Genomic DNA, 21,587 nt, shown 5'->3' with positions numbered 1-21,587 from the left:
TGGAGCTGCTCCGAGCACCCAGGGAGCTGAGGCTGATGAAGGCGGTGACAGCACGAGGAGACGGGGCTGAGCGTGTGACATCTGTGCTGCCAGGGGAGCCAGCGCACCTTGCACCACGAGGCTGGGGGAGCAGCAAACCTCCTGCAGCTCTTTTTGTTCTGGATTTGTGTTAGGGCAGCTAATCCTTGCCCTCTGACTGCAAAGCTCGTTGTTACAGCTCCCGGACAAACCCTCTGCTGTCGCCGGTGCGGGTGCTTTGCTCCATGCCGGCGCACAGTGCAGCAGAGGGGGGACAGCAGGGGACAGCAGCTCCAACCTCCAGCCCCGTGTCCCTGCTTCCAACCGGGGCTGCAGCCGTGCCCTGCAGTGAAGGAGGACAAAAACCTTCCCGAGGGGGAGGAAGGGAGGAGAGGGAGGAAGGACGCACAAGGTCGCGTGCGCTTCACCTTGCGGACAGCTTTCCTCTGCTAAGGGGACTGATAGCTCCCCGCGACGGTGTTAACAGATTGCTCGTGGGGCCAGGCTTTTGCAGCCGGGCTGAGGTGTGAGCACGGCGGGGCCCAGAGTCACGCAGCAGCTTTGCAGCTGCTCTCACCTCCCTTCTCACACGAGACATCCCGTGCCGCTGGGACAGAGCCTGCGAGAGGGAACGGGCTTTGCCACCGAGGTGCCGCGTGTTTCTTTTGGCAAGTAGGTTGCTCCCTGCTGGTACTTTCCGCTCCCAAAGCCATGGGTGGGGTTGGGGTCTGCTGTCCCAGAACTGCTCGTGAGCCTGCACTAAGGTGGAAGCGATGCTCTCCAGGCTGCCAAGAGCCCTTGGTCAGGACCAGGTGATGGGAGCCTCTGTAGCCCTCCGAGCGCTGCCTTCCCAAGAGGATCCGTCACCGGGAGGTGCCTCCTGCACCCGGGGTTGGAGCTGCTTCTCTCCCAGCCTGGTGGCTTTCCAGTCTCACCTGGGAGAGGGTTCAAGCGTTCACAGCGTGCAAAGCTCTAGGATGCAGCCGGTCCCTGACCCTCTCCCCCCAGCGTCACGGCAGCAGGTCGCGCATCTCCTGCAAAGCCTCTCGGAGGACAGCCTGGCCAAGCAGCAGTCATTGCCGTGAGTTTCTCCCCGGCACAGACATCAGCCTGTGTGTTTGGTGCTTGCTCCTCTGCGGGAGGGCTTTCATGCCAGCAGAAGTGGGGATTGAGCAAAAGGAGAGACTGGTGGGGAGCAGAGGAGGAGGCAAACATAGCACGGGGGGCGTTTAGGAGGAACCGTGACACGTGAATTGGAGACGTCCCACCCTTTGGATCAACACAAAAACATTTGCACCCAGGCTGCTCGGGGATGAACGAAGTCCACAGGCACGAGGACATGGCACATTGACTGCCCCCAGCCTTGGGCGTGTGCCCAGGCCTGAACAAGTCCAAAATAATTAAAAAATTTAAAAAAAAAAAAAAAAAATCAAAGAAAATGCAAGGATTCAGCCAAGGGCCAAGCTGGGGAAAGCGGGGCTGAGGGAATGACCCCAGCTCCGGTCAAGCAACAAGACCCAGCCATCGCCCAGCCCCAGCCACCTCTGCTTGCCCCCAAAACACTAAAACGCAAATGGTCACAAAGGTGGTGGTTTCATGCAGCTGCAAAATGCCCTCAGGAGAGGATGGGGAAATGGGAAGTTCTGTTAAGAGCCACTGCGGATTAGAAAGCCATCATACTTCAGTGGGAAAATCCAGGGAAGGGGGTGAAAAGAAACCGCCACAGGACAAGAGAGAGAGAGAGCAAGAGAAAGAGGAAGAAAAGGCAATAAAAATTATCATCATCATCATCATCAGGACACAACAACAGGACGAGAGACAGAGCGCTTTCCATGGGCAGTTCCCCGCGGAAAAGGAGCCACCGTGTCCATGAAATACAAAACCCAGAGCCCTCCGGCAGGAGGGGGCAGCAGGTGCTGGGACTGCTTGGGCATCCCCTTGGGGCGAAGGGTCCGGTTAGGAGCAGAAAACCCTGCAAGGGAAAGGGCAGAAAGGCCGGCCTCAGAAGGAGCAGCGAGGACCCTTCCTAATTAACACGGCTCTAACGAGGGGGTGGAGGAGGGATGGATGGAGCTGATGCTTGTTTTCACAGCAGTGGACAGACAGCAAAGCCTTTGGATCATTCTCCACTGGAGAACGTGGCCCAGAGACCCTCCTGCTGTGGGTCCCCGATGCCTGCGTCCCCGGAGCCAGCCAGGGGGAGCTGGGGACAGCCACCCCTCACCCTGGGTCCCCCCAAAACCCTCCAGCCTGTCACTTGTGGGCCGGGCAGCGAAGGGTTTGGGTTTTCATCCGCGTTTGGATGGGATTGTCAGGTCTGAGCGCGTCGCTGTGACGGGTGCAATAGCCCGGGAAGGCCGGGGGGACTTGTCCTGGTGAGGTGACAGCTATTTCAGAGAGCCTGCCGTGCAGCAGCCTCTGCTCCCCGTGCAAAAATTAAATGCCTTTTCCAGCTGCTGCTACAAGAAGGGCCAAGATGTGCAGAAGTTAAAGCTCCCTTCCCCACCCCGCAGCCCACGCGCCGGGGGGGACATGAGCAGGGGTTAAAATAAACGTGTCAACTCACTCATCCGTATCTTTTTTGCTCTCCTCAATGAATGCAATAGACTCGGATCTAAGGCGGTTAGTCACTTCGTACGTGCGCAGGGTGACTCCAAAAATATCCTCGTGGTACCGGCTGTCATCCTGGAAGCGAGGATGGGAGAGGGATGGGGGGAAAAGCGGAGGGTTTGCAGACTGTGGTGCTCCTGGGGCACCAGAAGGCTGTGGTGGTGCCGTGGGCAGGTACCAAACACACACCGAGAGATGTGGGGCTACCAAGGGTACCCCAAAAAGCCCTCACCCCGGGTCTTAGCACAACCCCAGAGCCCCTGCAGTGCAGGACGACTTCCACCACGTCCCCAAAACTTGGACAGCCCTCGGCTGGATGCAAGCAGCGTGGGGGGGAGCCGCAGCCCCTCCTGGCACCCATCTCCTCGGTGCTGCCCCTCGTGCAGGAGGAGGCAGCAGGTGCAGCGCCCGCAGCAGGAGCGGGCACGGCCGCCACTCACCCGCAGCTTGCTGATGAAGGCGCCCGCCTCCTCCACCGACAGCTGGCCCTGCTGCCTCACGATGCGCTGCACGGTCTTGAGGACGTCCCCGGCCATGGTGACGTCCCCGCAGACGTAGATGTGGCCTCCCTGCTCCTTCAGTGCTTTGTACACGGTTTGGGCCAGCTGCTCCTGCAACACGTCCTGCACGTATTTCTTGGGGGGGGAGGAAGAGGTGGGAGATGAGGTTAATTACGGATTCTCAGCCCCATCCTCTGGACATGCTCTGGGGGCAACCAGCTGCCTCCAGCAACACCACCACCTCCTGGGGGGGCTGGAAACGCATTGCTGCACCACCCGCAGTGATGGGAAAGATTTGGGGCCAGCAGCAAAGCTTCATTTGGCCCCTGTTTGTGCTGCTTCTGGACCACCCTGCCTGCTGACATCCTTCTTGCCCACCTGCTGCCCTCAGCACGGGGCTGAAACCCCCCCAGGACCCTCCCCCAGCATCCCCAGCCGGGCTCGGAGCAGCACCCACCTTTGGTTTGTCCGGCTCCCGGGAGTAGGCTGTGTACAGCTCTCTGAAGACACCTTGGGTTTTGGCAAAAAGCGTCTCCTCTTTGTAAATGTGGTCGATCCTGGACTGTCGGCACCCAAACACCAGGACCATCGGACAAGGCTTCAGGCCTGGGGGAGAGATGGGGGAAGCTGTCACAGCCCACCGTGCCCCCCCCTGCTGCAAAACGCATCCCTGCTGGCAGCCCCAGCGCCCCGTGCCAGGAGCCTGCCCTGGCCAAACGGGCAGGGGGAACACCAGCAAGGAGGAGGTGCTGAATCTGGGGTCACCTGGGAGGGGGATGAGATTTTGGAGAAAAAAATAAATAAATAACTTTCCATTTTTCACTGCTCATGTAGGGAAAAAATATTACATAAATTACAATTTTACATAAAATGTCCTTAAGCAAGCCCAACACTATATAGTTCTACCACAAAACCTTATAGTTTTACAGGGAGATTTTCATGGAGTTTGGGCTGAAGAGCAGCCCCTTCGAGGAGGTCCAGCAGGAGGCTGAGCCCCTCCATGGCACCATCCCGGGGCTCCTGGGAGCTGCTGGAGCTGAGAGGCAGGAGGAGCAGCCCGGACCCACCTTTGTGCTGGATTTCAAAAAGCCGCTGCTGCCAGAAGCTGCGGAACGGGGCGATGCCGGTGCCGGGGCCGATGAGGATGCAGGGCACCTGCGGGTCCTGGGGCAGGTGGAAACTGGGAGCCCTGCAGGTGGGGAAGATGCTTGGTTAAAGCCAGGCACGATGCTCCCTCCCTCGCCTCTGCCCACGGCAAGCTGAGACACCACTTGGAGAAACAGGGTAGAAAATGAGGTGAAATTCCCCAAAGTGACATTTTAGGGCAGAAGAGAGGAGCTGTGAGGGATTCAGGTGTTCGCAAAGCCAGCCTTGTTTTCTCTGCACCCTTGGTGCTGTGCCAAGAAGGATGAAGGGGAAAGGGCTCATCCTCTCTCCCCACCCTCACGGCTCACCCCTCGCGGGCCACTCACCCCCTCACGAAGCAGGGCACTACTTCGTCGGTCTGTATCCGATTGAGCCAAGAGGAGCAGACTCCGTGGTGGATCGGGCCTTCTCCATCTAGGAGGGAAGGGGAAGGTGTGTGCTTGCCACGCCAGCCAGCTCCTCCAGTCGCTCTCCTCCCTGAAACCCTCCAAGACCTGGAGCCTGCCAGCATCTCTGCCTCCATCCCCGTGAACTTGGCAGGATTTTGGCACTTGTGTCCCTCTGTGAGGCTACCCAACTTCCCCCAGTACTAGCCCTGGCAGCGTTGGGCCTCTGTGGTACTTGGGAGGCCCCCAAGTTTTCTTGGTCCTTCATGGCAGAAGCAGCAGCATTCCGTGATGCTTCCAGCTCAGCCCCAGCCGAATGGCCAGCATCTTCCCCCATGTCCCACCCGCTGCAGGGCAGAGGGGCTCTGGCCATCCACACCACGACCAGGGCTGCTTGGGCACTCAGTGCTTGCACAGGTACAGAAACCTGGCTGGTAGTGACGGTGTGAGCAATGGGCTGAAGGAACCCACCCCCTGCAGGTAGAAAAGCTTTGAAACCACACCTCTGCCAGAGACCTGGTGGTGTTTCCCACCTGCTACTACTTTTCCCCTGCTCCCCACCCCAAGCCCGTCTCCGAAGCCCCCTGCAGCGGCACGGTACCTCTGGTGCGGTACGAGACCACCGCCACGGTGAGGTGCACCTCGCCGGGGTACATCTCCGGGGAGGAGCTGATGGAGTAGTAGCGGGGCTGGAGCAGGGGCAGCTGTGTGAGCAGCAGCGTGGAGGGCATCTGCACCGAGGGGAACTCCTCCAGCACCTCCACGATGGTTGGGTTCTTGGACCACTTCCACTCCTCGTACTCCTGCAAGCCCTGCAGCCGGGGAAAGAGCACGGAGAGGGCTGCAGCATCAGCCTCTTCTGAGCTGGGAGCCTCTACCAATATCCCACAGGGTCTGTGGGGAAGCTGGGGTGGGTGGCAGTGGAGGAGGGCAGGAGGAGCCCTGCTGTAACCGGTACAGACCCAGCCAAACCACAGCATGTGCAGCATGGGATGAAAATGTCCTGGTTGTCCCCAGGGTCCTGAGAAACTTGGGGCTCGGTCACAGCGCTCAGTGATAGAACATCTGGCTTCAGCACCTGTTTCTGCTACAATCCCCTGCCTGGCTCCAAGCCACTTGGCTTCAAACCCTTCGCTTGTGCTGGAGAGTTCAGGTTATACCCAGAAAGTTATTTTATCTGGAGCCAAAAGGGCTGGACTACTAAACAGAGTGAATGGTCCTGAGAGAAGGAGCCACGTGGAAGTGGTGCTGAAGAGAAGGGGCTGCACCAGGGGCATGCCACGAACTATTTCTGGGCTCACAAGGAGCCCCTTGAGGGAATTCTGCTCTCACCTCTGGGAAAGAGAATCGATGGCAATGGCCTTCCAGGTCTGCCACATATAAAGGAGGAGGAAAAAAAACACCCCTACAAGTCTCTGCTCATGGCATTTGAGGCTTTACCTTGCTGAGGACCTGCAGGCGTTTCTTCTCCTTGTCACTGGTGGCCAACAAAGCAAACTGCTGCAGCAGCAGGGGGGTGGGAGGGGTGGTGATGTCCAAATAGTACTTAAAGGCCTGGAAGATGGTGCACGGTGGGATTCGGTTCTCATCCGTCCAGTTACTGATGACACCTGCCGGGAGGGAACCCAGCACAACCAGGGGATCAGCTGAGCCTAAGGACACCTCCTTGCTTCCATTCCCACTGCTGGGCTCGTATATGGAGGCTGATACTCCACCACCCTCAGCTTTGGGCACTGAGTTGAGGTGGTTTTCCACCTCCTCTCACACCATGCATCAGGGCATTAGACTCATCCCCAAAATATAATGTTGGAGGGGACCATCAAGATCCCTTAACTCCTCTCCAGTCCCAGACGTTGCTCATTCCATGAGAACATAAACACCTTTAATTGTCTGAAGAGCAAGGAAACCTTTCCCCAGGGCCCTGCTCAGCCTCCCAGTGCAGGTGAGCCATGGCTTTGGGCAGCAGGAGGTGAAAGGAGGAGCTTCCAATCCAGACAACTGCACCGCTGAGATGGGAAACAATCTCTCCTGGAGGCCACCAACCCCTTCGGGAGCTACAAGGACCACTTCTAGGGTGGCCCTGCTTACCCAGAGCTGTGTTCCTCTCCTCCAGGAGCTCCACCTTCACCAGCTGGTTGGCTGGGGGGGCATCTTCAAGCCTGTCGATCAGGGCATTGACCAAGCCTTCGTGGTTCCCTGGAAAGACGCCCAGGTGGTCCCCGGGCAGGTACTGCAGCTCCTGGTGCCCGTTGGTGTGGAGGCGCAGGAAAATGGTCGAGCGACTGCAGGGAGACAAAGCAGGACGTGTTTTGGGGGCATCCTTCAGGGAGCTGCGGAGCTCTGCTCTCGAGAGATGCTGGTGGCAAATCCGAACCCTGGTGTCCTGCTGAGCTTGTCCTCAAAGTCACAGCAGGGAGCTGGAAAGGACACGGCAGCGCCCACCTCCCCCTGCCACTGACCCACCCTCAGGGGCTTTCTAAAAGGGAGAAACAATTTAGCCTCTTGCTTCCACAACTTCATCCTTCCTGGGAATTAGCCCTATAAGTACAGCAACCCTTCCTCCCATCCTCCTGGGCAGGAGGCTACACCGTGGCTGAGGCCTCGTGGGAGAGGAAGGCAAGAAAACCCCTTGCCAGGCTCACAAGGCTCTCGACATTGGCCATGGTTTGCACAAAAATGGTATGCACGGGACATTTGGGGTCACAGACTCATGCAGCACCATGTGCACAGGTGCTTGGCTCCTGCACACCCTAGGATGTCCACGCCTCCTACCTGGACTTGGGGCTCTGCAGGTTCTGGCGTGTGATCAGCCGGGCTGCGTAGACGCGTTTTTTGTGGATGCTGTACAGCCCTGCGGAGGAAAAGCACCCGTGAAGCAACACAGCAGAGTGTGGCCAAGGCAATCCCTTTGGATTGGGAGCCCTGGGGGGGGAACCAAGCACGGGACCCTTCCTCTAAGGACGGAGGAGGGATGGAAACCACCCTCAGGAGGTGCGGGGATGTGCCCTCATGCACCGGGGCCGAGCAGTGCAGCAGACCGTCCCCTGCGGGAGCGGTGCCGAGGGGCCAGGTGTCGGGGGGCTGGACCTGCCGTTGCACCGCAACGCTCGGCGGAACAGCATTTGGACAGGGCGAGCTTGGAAAGCTCCCAGGTTTCCAGCTCTCTGCTTCAAAAAAAAAAAAAAAAAGGGTCAGGAGGAAGGGAGAGCAGCTCGGATCCCAACATCTCTGCTGCAGATACAGGCAGGGACCTGCTGGAGGGGCCTGAGACCCACATGAAGTCCCCCTCGGGCATGTGATGGGGGGCAGAAGCAAGGCTGAAATGCTGAGGATTTAATACAGAAGGATGGGGAATAAGCACGGAGGTCTGGCCCCTTTCCCCCCACTGTGTCTTCTCTCTTCCACCTGCCCCTGAGCCCTCCGGGGTGGCCCCGTCTCTGCACCTTGTGTGAGCTCCGGCGCCTCGGCCACGTAGGTCAGGCGAAATTTGCTCCTCTTCCAGCTGCGGTCATTGCTGATGAGGGAGTTGTTGGCCTTCTCGATGTTCACGTCGTCCCCCACGCAGAAGACATCGCACGCTGCCTGCAGCACACACCGGGCTCTCAGGCAGCTCCCTGGCTTCTGCCACATCCCACCGAGCCCCAAACCCCCCCCCCCTTGTCCCCTAGGAAGCCCCGGTGGCCCTGGGGCATTTGCAGGCTCTGACCCCATGCCCTCCTCATCCCTGGAGCCCGAGGGTTGAGGATCATCACCTTGAAGACCTTCTTGGCCCAGGTCCTGAAGGACTCCTCCTGGCCGCAGAGCTCGTCCCCTTCTCCCATGCGGAGGATGCGCTCCCCGCCCAGCTCCTCCAGGAGGGTGTCCACCGCCCGGGCAAAGGCGCAGAAGTGGGGATAAGCACGCGAGCCCAGCCCAAAGACGGAGAACCTGCAGAGGGAGAGGTGACGTGGCTGTGGCTGCAGGGCTGGTAGGGCCATCGGGGTCTCCCTGTGCTGCGCCACCATGGCCCAGGAGCATCCCCATCCCTCAGCAGCGGGGAGCAAAGGGGCTCCGAGCAGCACCAGCTCCAGCTCTGTCCATCCCAAGGACCTGCAAGAAATCCTCGCCTCCCTCCCCGTCCCGTTTACCTGACATTCGCCAGGGGCCCCGTGCTTTCGAAGTTGTCCCTGGAGTCGGGGCCGTCGCTCGAGGATTTCCGTGCGTCCGAGTAGGAGGAGACGCTGTTGAAACGGACCTTGTAGCTCCTGCAAACAGCAACATCAGGTATTACAGTGGGAACCCATCAGGCTGCGTGCTCAGAGGGGACCAGACATTGGAAAAGACCGAGACAGAGCAGGCTCAAGCTCAGGGCTCAATATTTCATGGGCAGATAGCGTGATCAGCAGCCGGAGCAGAGAAATGCTGCGTCCCCCCAGCTGGACCTGGTTTGCTGCGTGGGGTCCTGCGGTCACCTCCTGATGGGTTGACCCACCTGTTGGTCCCCACCTTGTCACCAGACAGGGGTTTGGGCTTTACCTGTCCTTCCCTGGCTGTGTGCAAGGTCGGGCACGCGTCTGAGCAGATATTGTGAAGGTTTTTATTTTTTTTTTTTCCAATTTGTGAAATAAGTGAAAAAAAAGGGAGTGAGAGAAGAGGGGACGAGGAGGGGGAAGGGGAGCAGAGAAAAAAAAAATCTGACAACAGCAGAAGTATTTCTGAATTGAACCATCTTCAGAAATTGCTCTACACAAGGGTTTCTAAATATACTGCCCGAGCAGCGAAGCAGTAGTGTGTGGATGAGTCACAGCAGCCCTCCGGCACCCGACACCATACGGAGGAGACAGCCCCCGAAGGAAACAACGGGGTTGGGGTCGCAGAGCCCAGTGCTCCAGCCCTGCCCCACAGCCTCCTCCTGCCTGCCCAGACCTCTTCAGCCCTGCTCCCTGGGTCTCCTCTCTGCTCCCCTGCCCCTCTCTGGCTGGATGGAGCCACTTCTTTCTCCCCTGGGGTTTTGTGGGGAAGGCAGGAGGGCACGGCCCGCAGGGTTAGACAGGCATGAAGCCCAAATTCCCCGCTTGGGTGCTAGGACCAAGCTGCTCTCTCCAGCCCCTTCCTACAGACACCAGGCTGCCTCTTGTCTCCAGACGGTCTCCTCCAGGCTGCCTTTTCTCATTGCAAAAATTTTTTTTTTTTTTTTTTCCATGCTTAACGTCAGCATCTCTGCTGCCATCCAGAGCCACGACCTCTTGGCCTGTCCCGGGGGGGCCATTGGGAGTAATTTATTCCCTCCCCCTCTGCAGTCACCTTTTTCCATATGTGAAATCTGCTACCGCGCTGCATTTCTCTCTTCTCCAGAGAAAATAGCTCTCACCCTTTAATCTGTCCTCATAGGTCACCGTTTGCAGTGCTCCCACCACTTCTGCTGTCAGGTAACTAAGCCACGGGCTGCTCTGGCTCTCAGAAAATCCTGCCAGTCCCTTAAATTACATTTAGAGGTGACTGGGACGGCTGACCAAGCTCAGGAGCTTTTGTCCTCCTCAAATCCGCCTGGCTTGCCGTGGGTGGCACCTCCACACCCAACCCTGTGTTGCACCAACACAGCCCCAAGGAGAGAAGAACCACGGGCAAAATGCTTCTTCTCCATCCAGGCACCTCCAGGGCATCCTGTTTTTGTCAGCTGCCCCCGTTAAGGGGTGAGGCTATCAGAAAAATAGCGGGGTTTTGGCTCCTGAGCCCTGTGGGGTCACTCGGCGAGGATACTCCAGGGCTGCAGCATCGCTAGCAGAGGAGAGGCACAAATTGGTGGGCAGGGGTGGAAGCATCACCGTGCCCTGCAGTGCTCAGCACTGCTCTCTCCAGCCCCATCAGCACTTCTCAGCGGTGCTCAGGCAGAAAGTCAGGGCTTTGGTACCCATTTAAATCCCACTCCATCACTGACCGGGGCTAATTCTACCTTAATTAAGAAGCAACGTTCTGCCAGTCATGAGCATCGCTGTGATAACTCAGGAGAGGCCCCACCGCGGAGCAGCGTCCCGGTTAAGCAAAATATATTGTGGCTTAGTGGCTGAAGTAAAAGGAGGCTGCAGAAGATTAACACCTTGCCAGCAGCCCTCACTTCCCAGCCTCTGGGACAGGCACTGAGATGCTCGAGCCTCCTCTTCCACCAGTGAAGGATTTTCTAAAACCCCAATTACAAGCCTGAGTCCACAGGTACGCCTGACTCGGTGCTCTTCTCCTCCCTGGGACCTTCACCTGCTCCATCCCCTGCTCTCCAGGCAGGTCCCATCCCTTTTGGACCTTTGCAAACTTGCAGCTGGGATTTCTCACCCCCTCTCACAAGGAGGCAGACAGAAATAGCCTGTCCTGGCTGCAGGGCTGCTGGTTTGCAGGGGTTGGGAGTGGGAACAGAAGGGTTTTGGGGTGCTCTTACTTCCTCTCCTCCAGGTTGGAGTTGGGGTTCTTCATCTCCATAAGCGCACAGCCAAATTTCTACAGAAAAAAAAAAAAAGAAAAAATGAACAAACAAAAAAAAGGCTGTCAGCTTTGCCAGTCCCCCTGCAGGAGGTGAAGCAGCGACCCAGGCTGGGGCTCTGCCTGCTGTCTGCCTGTGGTGCTGCTGCACGGGGCAGCTTTAGCACAGCATTAGCTGTGTGTCTCCCTAGGGATTGCACAGATATCCCCACTCCAGATCAGGCTGGAGGCAGAGGCAGGCGGAACACCAGCTATCACGCAGCACCCAAACCTTTTTGTGGCCATCTGAGGTCAGGACGATGCTTCTCCACCCATCCCCAGCCCCCTCTCCTCTGCCATGCCCCTGCTGCAGCCCCCAGCCCCCGTGCTCCGTCCTACCTCCCCGTTCTCAGGTGGGTCTCCATTGCCAAAGGTGCTGGTGACCACCAGGACCATGGTTTCATGCTCCAGGTGCACGATGTCGTACTCGTCCATGGACATCACCTGGGAGCAACAGGGGCGTTAACAAGAGGCCCTGGGTGGGAAAACCACCTCCAGGGATTTCCTCGGGCCACCTGGATGCACACACAATATTTCAGGGGCCGGGGGCTAGCAAATACCTTGGCATCAAAAGCATGCTTGAAGATTTCACACAGGGTTTTAGCGTAGACCTGTGACTTCCCCGTTTCCGTGGCGTACAGGATGGTGGCTTTCACCCTCTTGGCCATGGCCTGTCCCATCAGCTTGGCTGAGAACTTCACAGCTCTACGGAGCAAGAATAAATTGCGGTAAGAGAGCCTGCATCCTTGTCAGCACCTCTAGCCCAGGCTATTCACACCATTTTATTTAGTATTAAGTGAACAGCCTGCCCTAAAAACTGCAGCAACACTTTCGTTGCTGTTAGGTGCCAAACAGAGGCTATGGGAGAGCCTTGAAGGCTGGACGGGGGGCTCGAACAGAGCTGGAGTGTCAGGAGAGGGATGCAAAGTGATCTGGGGGGGCTCTTTCTGCAGGGACAGGGCAGCAGCAGAAGTATCAGGGGCAGCACTGAACGAAGCAGAGAGCGGATAACCTCAGAAGGAAAAGCTGGAGAACAGTCAGTGCCCAAGCTAGGGGGGGAGCAGTGGCTTCTCTCTCTCTTTGTGGCTTTAAACTGCCTTTCTGCAGGAGGTGTCTGGCCAAGCAGGAGCCCCCAGACCCCACACATCACACACCAAGCCCCGAGAGGCTGAGGAGGTCAGGCGAGGCCATCTGTAGTCCCTTTGATTTGCAATCCGGCGATGCTATGAAATTCACCCTGAGGAGCAGCCCCCTGAGGCTGGGAGGCCGTACATCTATCTGAGCCTTTGCAGGGCTGCGTCTGTGGCTGGAGTCGTGACTGCTCCACATTTCCCCACCGGCTCCACTCCAACAGCAGGGCAGAGGGGCTTTGAGAGGTCACGGGCACCTCTGATCCTGGCCGAGGAGATGCAGCACCTGAAATATTGCCCCCTGGCACTGCTGGCTGGGTTGGCATCAGAGTGATGGGGAGCAAAGGAGGGTGTCGTGGGCCAGTTTTGGGGTGCTTGGTGGTTCTCCGAGCCCATAGTTTGCTGTAGGGCCACACATCTTCGCAGAGTTTGGATGGCAGGGATAGTTTTCCCAATATCTTGCAGAATATATATATATAATTTTATATAATTTTATTTATTTATTTATTTTTTCTAAACAGACTATCAAGTTGGTTTGTGGGGCCACCAGAAAGGCAGGTTTGAATTTGGCTGGGTGTGCTGTAATGGGGAAGGGGCTGTTTTGGGGGGCCTGCCCCCCCTCCACACTGCTATTCCCTCGCTCCTTGGTGTAATTCTGCACATTAAAGCCACTTTGCTTTCCCACCACGGCAGTGTCCCCAGGGCTTACCCCAGCCTCAGGGGCAGGGCAGGGAGGGACTGCAGATCTGAGTGCTGCAGTGTGGCCAGCACCAGCCTTCCCTGTCTGAACAGACATCAAAATCTCACTGCAGCCGGTGCCAAGTGCCATGCTCAGGGCTGCTGGGCTCAGGCCGCCACTTGTTCAGCCGATTAGCTCAGATCCAGGATTAATGGTGAATTGCAAAAAAAATTTCTTTCCCCCCCACATCGGGAACAATAGAGATTTTTTTTTTTAAATTACCTGCCACGCTCACATTTTTACAAAATCATTTATCAGCTGCACACACACAAATAAAGCTTTGCTTCTCCTAACTCAATGGCTCAATTAATCTTCCTGCGCTCTCCTCCAGCCCCGGGCTGCAGCGCAGACCCAGGCACTGGTGTCGGCCTCAGGAGTATATTCATCAGCTGATGATCATGGTTATGGATGCACCACGGAAAAAAAAAAAGCTTACAGAAGGTGACAGCTGAAGAGTGGGAACAAGCTGATAGTAGAGACACGGGAAACTGAAGCGTGGGGAGATGCTGTGAGCAGCACGAGGCCACCTGGCAGCCTGGCCGCAGATATCGGGGCAGACCCAGCCCTCTCCAGCCTTGGTCCAGGGCTCTGCTTCCTCGGAGCCCACTGCTCCAACCCAAACCCCCTGCTCCAACCCAAAGCCCCCTGCTGATGGCCCCCGGGAGTGGCATTTGGGCCAGGATCAGCCGAAGCATCCAAACAACCCTTCATTTCTGCATCCCTGCTGACTTGCTGCTTTGGCAGGGCAGGGGAACTTATGTGGCCCATTGCCAGGGGTCAACCAGCCGTGAAGAGCAAATCTCAGCTTGGCCCCAATCCCTCTGCTACCTGCAGGATGATTCCTCAGTCCTACCACCCCCTCCTTGCCGCAGGGATATCCAGAGACTTAGACATGCACTGGAGATAAGTGGCTAAAGAAAGGGGGACACGAGTTCCTTGTCACTCCTGCCTGCCTGGCCCTGAACCAGGAGGAGTGATCTCTGCCCCAGGAGGCTGTGAAAGCAGAGACAGGTAATAAAGCCTCAAGACAAGATAAAGCCATTCCTGAGCACTTCAGTACGTCTTACTGAGGAGCGAACCAGCCTGGGAGGAGAGATGACATGCAACACCCGGTATTCACCTGGCCACACAAATCTGAAGGTCTAACGGGATGTTCCAAGGGCTGCTGGCTTCTCCAGACATCCCTCCTGGCAGCTAAAGCCTTCGGCAGCCTGGGACCCAGGCTCATGGCCCATCAGTTTGTACACACCCAAACCCAGGACCAGCCCAACACCTTGTAGGGCTTTTCAGATCCCGCTGGTACTTACTTTGCTAACTTCTTAAAGCCAATGGCCCTCTTCTTGGTGGGCGTCCCGTTGACCCCTTTCCAGACGTGGGTGTTCCAGGGGTCCGGCTAGGAGGGAGAAGAGAGCAGCAGCTGATGGGCAGCGCTCAGGGCTTGGAGAAATGCTCTAACCCCAGCTGAATCCCTCTGTTTGTGAACAGGAGGACTGGCTGGCATCTTCCCAGCCCTTCATCTCTCGTACAGGTCCCTGGAGACCCATGGGTTTCTCGGAGCACTTGGACAGAAAATTGTGGTATATAATAAAACCCTTGTGGCTTCCAACAGCATCTGGTCAAACGCCCTCTCACCTCTGAGACGAGCATTAACAGGCCACGAGGAACAAGAAGGGGAGAGGCGATGTGAGCACATCCTCCCCTCCCAGCCCACAGGTTTCTCTTTCTAAGAGGCCCTCTGGGAAGGGGAGGCAGCTGAAGCAAGAAACAAGAGCACAGAAGCTAATTCAGTGCCCTCGCAGGCGGCTGGCTGTAATCAGGGCCAGGAATCATCGGGGTTCCTGCTGGATTGGTTATAGAAATGAACAGACTGCTCCCGTTTTGTGATTGTTCCTTAAGGGCTCTTGACTAAAGGTCACATTGTGTGACAACCACCGGCGCAGGGGTGGTTGGCTAACGAGGGTGTGTTTGCTCAGGGCCCTTTTCCCCGTGGTCTGAAGTGTTAAATACTCCAGCACCAGCATCTCAGCCTGCTGGGCAGGAGCCCCCCTCATCAAATCGTTGGATCCCCGGGCTGACAAGAGGCAGTCAGGCAAATCTGTAAGCTGGGGAGAGGAGGGACGTGGTGGCTGGCAGGGCATTTCCCCAGCTACAAAGCAAAGAGCAGAATGAGGCCCTTGCAGAGGGATGAGCTTTGCTTAGTCCTGCTTGACCCAAGGGTTGGGCCCCATATGTCCAAGAAGAGGCAAAAAGGCATCATTCTGGGAAAAACGGGAATATCAAGGGGGTCCTTATGCCGTGCTAGAGGAGACCATTGGTTGGACTCATTCATGGACTTCACTGCCTCGAGGGGCAGCTTGTTGAAGGCGTTGGGTGATGGGCACAGACGGTACCTGGTACTCGAAGGAGGGCGTGAGGCGGTAGTTGAGCATCTCCTGATGGAAGACCGGGGTGATGCTGCCCGACATCGGCGGGACGATCCACACCCAGTCGGCAGGGCAGCCCCCGCGGCACCGGTACTCGTTCTCCATGTGCTTGATGAAGGACTCGGTGGCCGAGTGGTGATCCACGATGGTCACCTTGTCGCTCTGTCGGAGGGAGAAGGGAGCCAAGAGCTGCAGGTTAATGCTCTCCAGGAGGTGAAAGCCAAACTGGTGGGGAGGACTTGAGATGAAAATGCTCATCAAGTGCTCCACACAATGGACATAAATGCTACCAGTGACCACTGGCCATAAGTCCAGAGCTGAAGGATGCCTGGTTTTGCTTCCCAGTGATCACCTCCTTCCAAGGGCTCCCTCCCACGGCCCGACAGGACAGTCCAGGAGGTGACCCAGGGTGGCTCTAACCCTGGCCTTCCCAAGTAGCACAGTCATCAAGCAGTGATTGTGGGGCAGATAGGCTGCCCTTGTCCTTCCTGGGGGCATGCTAAGGGATGGGCGTTCCTCCTGTTACTTGGCATGGGCTGAGCAAGGACCAAGAGGGCACGGATGAGCTGGATCCGTCCCCTGGGGAGCTTGTTCAGGGCTTGCAGGACTGAGGGATCAGTGCTGATCCTGCTCTGGGAAGGACTGCCACCTGCAGAAGCTGTGCTTCCAAGGACTCCTTTTGCTACTCAGCATTTAAGTGCAAGAGTGGGGAGAACCTGGGCCAATTTGTGCCTCACAGGTGGGACAGAAGGGCTGGATCCTGCCCCCCAGGCACTCCCGCTGGCCCAGCAGAGCTCAGACACTGGTAGTGCCGTCTTTCCAACATCCAGGGCAGAGACATCATTAAATCTCCCTGCAGGCTCCTGGAACAGCTCAGAAGGAGGAAGGCAGGGCACAATTTCAGCGGAGTGCAGCAGCAGCCGCCGTCGTCCTTGTCCAGAAGTCTCCATCACTGTCCCACCTGGTCCCTGTGACCCAGACCCTGCAGCTCACCTACCTGGAAGCTGTACAGCACGGCGATGTTGATCTCCACCAGGGCTTGGTCCTTCCACAGCGAGGAGGTTTTCCTCATATCCAGATTCATTTTCTTGGCCACTTGCTGTGACAAAACGAGGCAGCAGGTGAAAATTTTACTGGCCGAGAACCAAGAATTGAAGATCTCTGCTTGGGGAGAGGGACCCAAAGGAGGGACCCAGGCTGGCACAAGACGCGTGCAGGGCAGGGCAGCTGACCATTTTGCCTTCCTCTGTGAATATGGGGCCTGCCTCTTCCTCTCCTCGATGGATGTGGGCCCTCCACCTCCTGCACCCGCAGCTCCCCTCGTAGTGCTGCTTTCCCAACATTTTGAGAAGTCTCAGGGGTACTAAATAGGCACCACACTGACTTGTGAGCTACCAGCCGGCCCATCAGCACCCAAAAAACCCTTGCCAGCCCACCGCACCCTTGGCTGTGTGGCTCCAGGAGAACGTAGCTGCTATCTGTAAGGGAAACCTGGGCATCCCCATCGCTGTCCCCGTATCCTGCCCTGCTCCCCAGCACCTTCACTCACTGCCTGCCTCGAGGAGACGGATTTACCTCCAGAATGTTGTAGCGAGAGTTGTCACAGTAGTCCCGGACCCCGATCTCTGTGCCCATGTACCAGCCGCTGAAGGGGCAGGCGGAGAACTCCAAGCCGCCAATCTCGAGGAGCATGTTGGACACGGCTGGCAAACCGTACCACTTCAGGCCCAGCTCCTTAAACCATTCAAACCTGCCAGGATATAACTGGGTCAGGTCATCTGCCAGCCCCTCCAGACCACCTAGAGACCTAGAGGGCAGGTAACCCTGCTGCTGACCATCAGGACAAAGGACATGTGAGAAGAAAGTTTCCTGAAGGTAATATCTCATATCTTATGGGGAGAGGGTGCTACATTAGGAATGTAACAGGGAAAACTCCTGGGAGACTTCAAGCAATGGGAAACCAGCCCACGGACAAGAACGCAAGTTGATTTCCATCCCAGGGGAAGGAAGATCTGGAAGTGGAAGGGTAAAGCACCCGATACATGACAGGGAAGTCTAAGTAGAGATGGTTTAAGGCGAACCCAGAGGAGCTGAGCCCCACTGATCCCCTCTGACTTACTTGGGATGCCGGATGGGCACTTCCAGCACGAGCTCGGGGGGGATTTCAAAGAGCTCGGGGTCGTTACCATTGGCTTGGAGGAGCAGGGGCAGGATGTCAAAGCGCCCGTGCGGTGCCTTCCACCCTTGCTGGATGCAGATCTACAGCCAAAACAACAGCGGGGTTAGAGGTCCCTGCAGGCCACCTACCCTTTTGGTGCTGAGCAGTGTCTCCTAACAGCATCCCTGCTCGCCCTTTGGTCCAGGAGCTCATCTCCATCCAAACAAGCTATGGATGTGGTGGGATTGCCTGCCACAGCCAAGCCATGCACGGGAAGTTTTATTCCCAGGAAAACACCCAGGAGTGGGACAAATCCAGCAGGCAGGATGCACCCCACCTGAGCCAGCACCCTGGGGTGCTCAGAGCCACCCAGCCCCACGGCTGGTACCTCAGTCAGCTCCACGTTGGCGGGGTCTCCGAGGATGGAGCCGTCGGGCTGCTTGTAGCCAGCGTAGCGGATGAGCTGTGCGTTCCAGATGCGGAAGTCGTGCTTGCTGTCCGTCCGCTGCGGGAAGATGGTGATGGCAGATCTGCAAGGACAGGCAGCACCGTGAGCACCCGGGCTGTGACAGCACGGGGCAGGGGTCTTCAGAGGGATGGGGAAGTGTTGTGGGGTTAATGTGCAGCCCCTGCCTGCTGCCATCCTGAGCTCCTGACCGTCTGCTTGTGTCCTGAGCAAGCCCCTAACATTTACTGTATTTTCTTCACTGGGAGAAGTTTTGGCCGGGTGCACTCTGGCTCTTTTTTGGAAGGAGCTGGGGAGTTTGCAGCAGTTCAGCTCCAGGAAGAAGCTGGCTGCTAACATCAGGGTTCAGAGGGAGAAATGCAGGAAGGGTGAAATAATCAGATTATCTGCTCTTTGAGGTCCCACAGAGAGCAAGAACAGATATGCTCGGACCAGCAGGACACCCTCCCCGGACATCAGGTCCCTCTTGTGCTCCCTAGGACAGGGGCTGGTTACAGTGGCCCCGCCGGAGGAGACAATGCCAGCAGGACCCAGAGCCGGACTGACACATCCACAGCACTTTGGGCAGAAACCCTGGGGACTCCCTGGTGGCTCACCTGAGGTTCCCTTTGTTGGTGGCATATTTGATGTGGTTGCAGATGTAATTGAACATCCCGTGGGCTGTGGTGCAGTCTCGGGCATCAAACACCTGGAACAGTGGAAGGGATGGTGGTGATGCTACAGGATTTGTGCTCCAGCTCCTAGGGCAGAGCCTGGCAGCAGGAACACAGCACAGGGAAAGTCCTAGAGGTCACCTTGGTCTGTTTGGGACCTAGAGCTCTATAATTATATGTTCCCTGCCTTTACAACATGTGGACATCTAATCCAGCTGCTCCTTCTGCTTTGGAGAGGGGATTGGTCTCCTGCCCAGGAAAAACTTCCCCAGCCCAGTGTTAACAACTGGCTGCTGTTGTTTCTGGCTCCTCCACCAGCTGTTCTGATTTCTATTATTCTGGGCAGACTGAAGGCTGAAATGGGAGAGGTGTGAGCCAGGACTGAGGGACACTGAGAGGGTGTGGAAACAGGAAAGAGGCTCAGCAGGAGGCTTGAAGGCAGCTTCTTGCAGAAATGGCTCCCCCAAGGCTCAGATGTGCCAAAAGAAGAGCTGAAGGCTGAGCTGGGAGCGAAGGAGGCCCAACCTCCTGGCCCTGCATGGTGCCCATGCCCAGCGTGAAGCAGCCCCAAGAACTGCTGAGCAGCACTTGAGCCATGCTCTGGGCTACAAAGGGACATGTCACCTCCACACCAGGGGATTCCACTAGAGATCCCTAATTCAGATCCTACTCACAGCCTGCCAGCTAGTCAAAATCAAATCAAATTATCTCCTGCCATAGCATCTCTGTACCAAAGCTGTGTCCTGCTGCTGTTCTCCAGGCAAAGCTGCAGCTTTGGAAGCAGCGTGTGAGATATTGGAGCAGCATCTGGTTTGGGAAGATGTTCCCTAGGGCAGCAGATTCCAGTTGGCCTTGTTTCAGACACAGACACCTCTGTACACCTTCCCTCACAGATGCTTTTCCATCTCCTGCTGCCTTCCCAAAGCTGCTGAGACAAGTGTGGCTGCCGTGTGCTGTGTTCCCTCAGGTGTCTGAAAAGCAAGATTTGCCTTTCCAAAACCCCAGGGCACCCTTTGGCAGCTCTGGTGCTCACCTGCAGCTTGGACCACTGAATCCTGCCCACGCAGCGGGCTGCGTTTCGCCAGGCGTGCTTTGCTCCGTAGATCAGCTCCGTGTCCCGCAGCTGGTAGGTGTCAGTGGCTTCAATCTCCTTGGTCACCTCCTCCAGCCTTTCCATATGGGCCTTGGAGCCAGATCTGCGAGGGTGGGGAGCAGGGGAGATGGCATTCACCAACCCGGGTGGAGGGCAGGAAATCCTGAGGAAGCAGCCTGACTTTCTGTGACCTTCTCTGGCCGTTCTTACCTCTTTATGGAGGAGTAGTACTGGTCAATGAAGTCCTTAGCCAAGACGAGCACCTCCTCTTTCGTCCTGGTATCTTCCGACTTGCGGACGTGCTGGCTGGGGGTCATTACGGAGCCCATGCAGATCTGCTCGGTGCACGCGGTGGCCTGGTGGGACAGAAGGAGGCAAGCATGGCTTGGCTGTGTGAGCAGGGCTGGGAAAAGTCAGCGATTAGCTGCCCAGGAGTTGGTGGTGTCTTTGACAAACCGGGATATTTTCAGCCCTGTTCATTTTCACACCTATCAGCACTGTTGTGTAAGACACCTCGAGCGTGTGCAGTCACCTCCTGCAACACCTGATGCAGATGATTGAGGCTCATTAAATCTCATCCCGGCTCAACATAAAGCCCTATACGCCTTTTCTTGCTCCTCCCAGGGGGTCTCCCCTCTCACCCAGCTTATCGCGCCAGAGGTTTGAAATTCAGACACCGCAGGAGATGAGGAGGCTGGCCTGAACTCATCCAGATCTGCATTTCTAAATTTCTAAATTTCCAATTTTCTAAAACCATCTTGGAAACACCATGATCGGCTCAGTTACACCCAGACAACTTTCAGACAGCCCTACCAACCCCACTCACCATCGCCGTCTTGAGGTGCAGAGTGTCGTGAAGCACGGCGCCCGTCTCCCAGTTCTTGATTTTGACGAACCGCGGGCACTTGGAAGGGCTCCCGTTCACCGCGCTCTTGGTCGGGGACTGCCGCCCTGACGGCGGCGGCTGGGCGACAGAGGAGGTTAGTATTTGTCAATGAAATACACACAAGGTTAACGTTTGTCAATTAAATACAGGAAAAGGGCCACAACAAGCAGCAGCATCTTCCATTAGTGAGTTACAAAACAGACAGCAGTGACTTAGGAGAACGCTGCGTTCAAGTTTCCCAGCGGAAGACTTATCTCTCCAAAATGTATTGAATGTATCTTTTTCAGGAGCATCACCTGCTCAGGTTTTACACATGCCAAGCTCAGCCTCACCAGTATGAGCCCTCTGAGACAGAGCTAACAGCCGAGCGTTCCTCTGAGCAAGCCAAAGGCACGTCTCCTTTGATAACTACATTGGAAGAATGTCGGAATAAGGACGGATACATTACACAGGTGGGAGGGCTACTGAATTATGCATACTCGGATCACTTCGGGCTCAGCTCCGAGCCTCCAGCCCACCCCAATATCCTGCGTCAGGCTGGGCTCATCCAGCACGTCTTGAAGGATATGCCAGCATACGGGAGAGGCTCGGCCAGCTTGTGCCAAGCAGAGCTGGCTGCACCTTCTGTCTGCAAGCTCTTCTATTTGCACATGTTTTCAGAAATGTTTTCAGATATCATCATATCCAATATGTGTGCTGCAACCCGCATTCCTCCACGCACTGGGAAGTTTCATGAGCAGCCGGTATCTGATGGTGTGCCACGGGGCATGAGATCCACGGTGGCCCTGGTAAACTGAGACACTTCTGGAATTACATCCTGTGTTTGGGTGTGCTTCATCCGCTGCCACTACAGAGGTATTGCTGGAGGTTTGGGGGGAATCCTGATCCCA

At 56.7% G+C, this 21,587-nt stretch overlaps 1 protein-coding gene across 1 annotated transcript in view; it reads right to left on the bottom strand.

Annotated features, from left to right (window-relative positions):
- Window positions 1-2,580: 2,580 nt before the first annotated feature.
- NOS1 (nitric oxide synthase 1) overlaps window positions 2,581-21,587 on the bottom strand; it is a gene marked incomplete at both ends in the record, with an annotated part of 32,018 nt that continues 13,011 nt past the window's right edge. Inside the window, 25 exons of the mRNA XM_082774349.1 lie at window positions 2,581-2,703; window positions 3,069-3,263; window positions 3,586-3,734; window positions 4,196-4,317; window positions 4,601-4,688; window positions 5,262-5,472; window positions 6,101-6,270; window positions 6,749-6,942; window positions 7,433-7,511; window positions 8,104-8,242; window positions 8,413-8,587; window positions 8,788-8,904; window positions 11,070-11,128; window positions 11,489-11,593; window positions 11,710-11,854; window positions 14,326-14,411; window positions 15,409-15,603; window positions 16,439-16,540; window positions 17,017-17,191; window positions 17,561-17,700; window positions 17,988-18,129; window positions 18,662-18,753; window positions 19,752-19,914; window positions 20,022-20,167; window positions 20,638-20,775. Coding sequence (XP_082630475.1) covers window positions 2,581-2,703; window positions 3,069-3,263; window positions 3,586-3,734; window positions 4,196-4,317; window positions 4,601-4,688; window positions 5,262-5,472; window positions 6,101-6,270; window positions 6,749-6,942; window positions 7,433-7,511; window positions 8,104-8,242; window positions 8,413-8,587; window positions 8,788-8,904; window positions 11,070-11,128; window positions 11,489-11,593; window positions 11,710-11,854; window positions 14,326-14,411; window positions 15,409-15,603; window positions 16,439-16,540; window positions 17,017-17,191; window positions 17,561-17,700; window positions 17,988-18,129; window positions 18,662-18,753; window positions 19,752-19,914; window positions 20,022-20,167; window positions 20,638-20,775 — 3,450 coding nt within the window. The remainder of the gene's footprint in view (window positions 2,704-3,068; window positions 3,264-3,585; window positions 3,735-4,195; window positions 4,318-4,600; window positions 4,689-5,261; window positions 5,473-6,100; window positions 6,271-6,748; window positions 6,943-7,432; window positions 7,512-8,103; window positions 8,243-8,412; window positions 8,588-8,787; window positions 8,905-11,069; window positions 11,129-11,488; window positions 11,594-11,709; window positions 11,855-14,325; window positions 14,412-15,408; window positions 15,604-16,438; window positions 16,541-17,016; window positions 17,192-17,560; window positions 17,701-17,987; window positions 18,130-18,661; window positions 18,754-19,751; window positions 19,915-20,021; window positions 20,168-20,637; window positions 20,776-21,587) is intronic.

The sequence above is a fragment of the Aythya marila genome (assembly GCF_965140915.1).
Source record: "Aythya marila genome assembly, chromosome: 17".
Taxonomy (NCBI): Eukaryota; Metazoa; Chordata; class Aves; order Anseriformes; family Anatidae; genus Aythya; species Aythya marila.
Note: the sequence above shows the minus strand (reverse complement) of the source record. Positions and strands in the feature narration are given on the sequence as shown.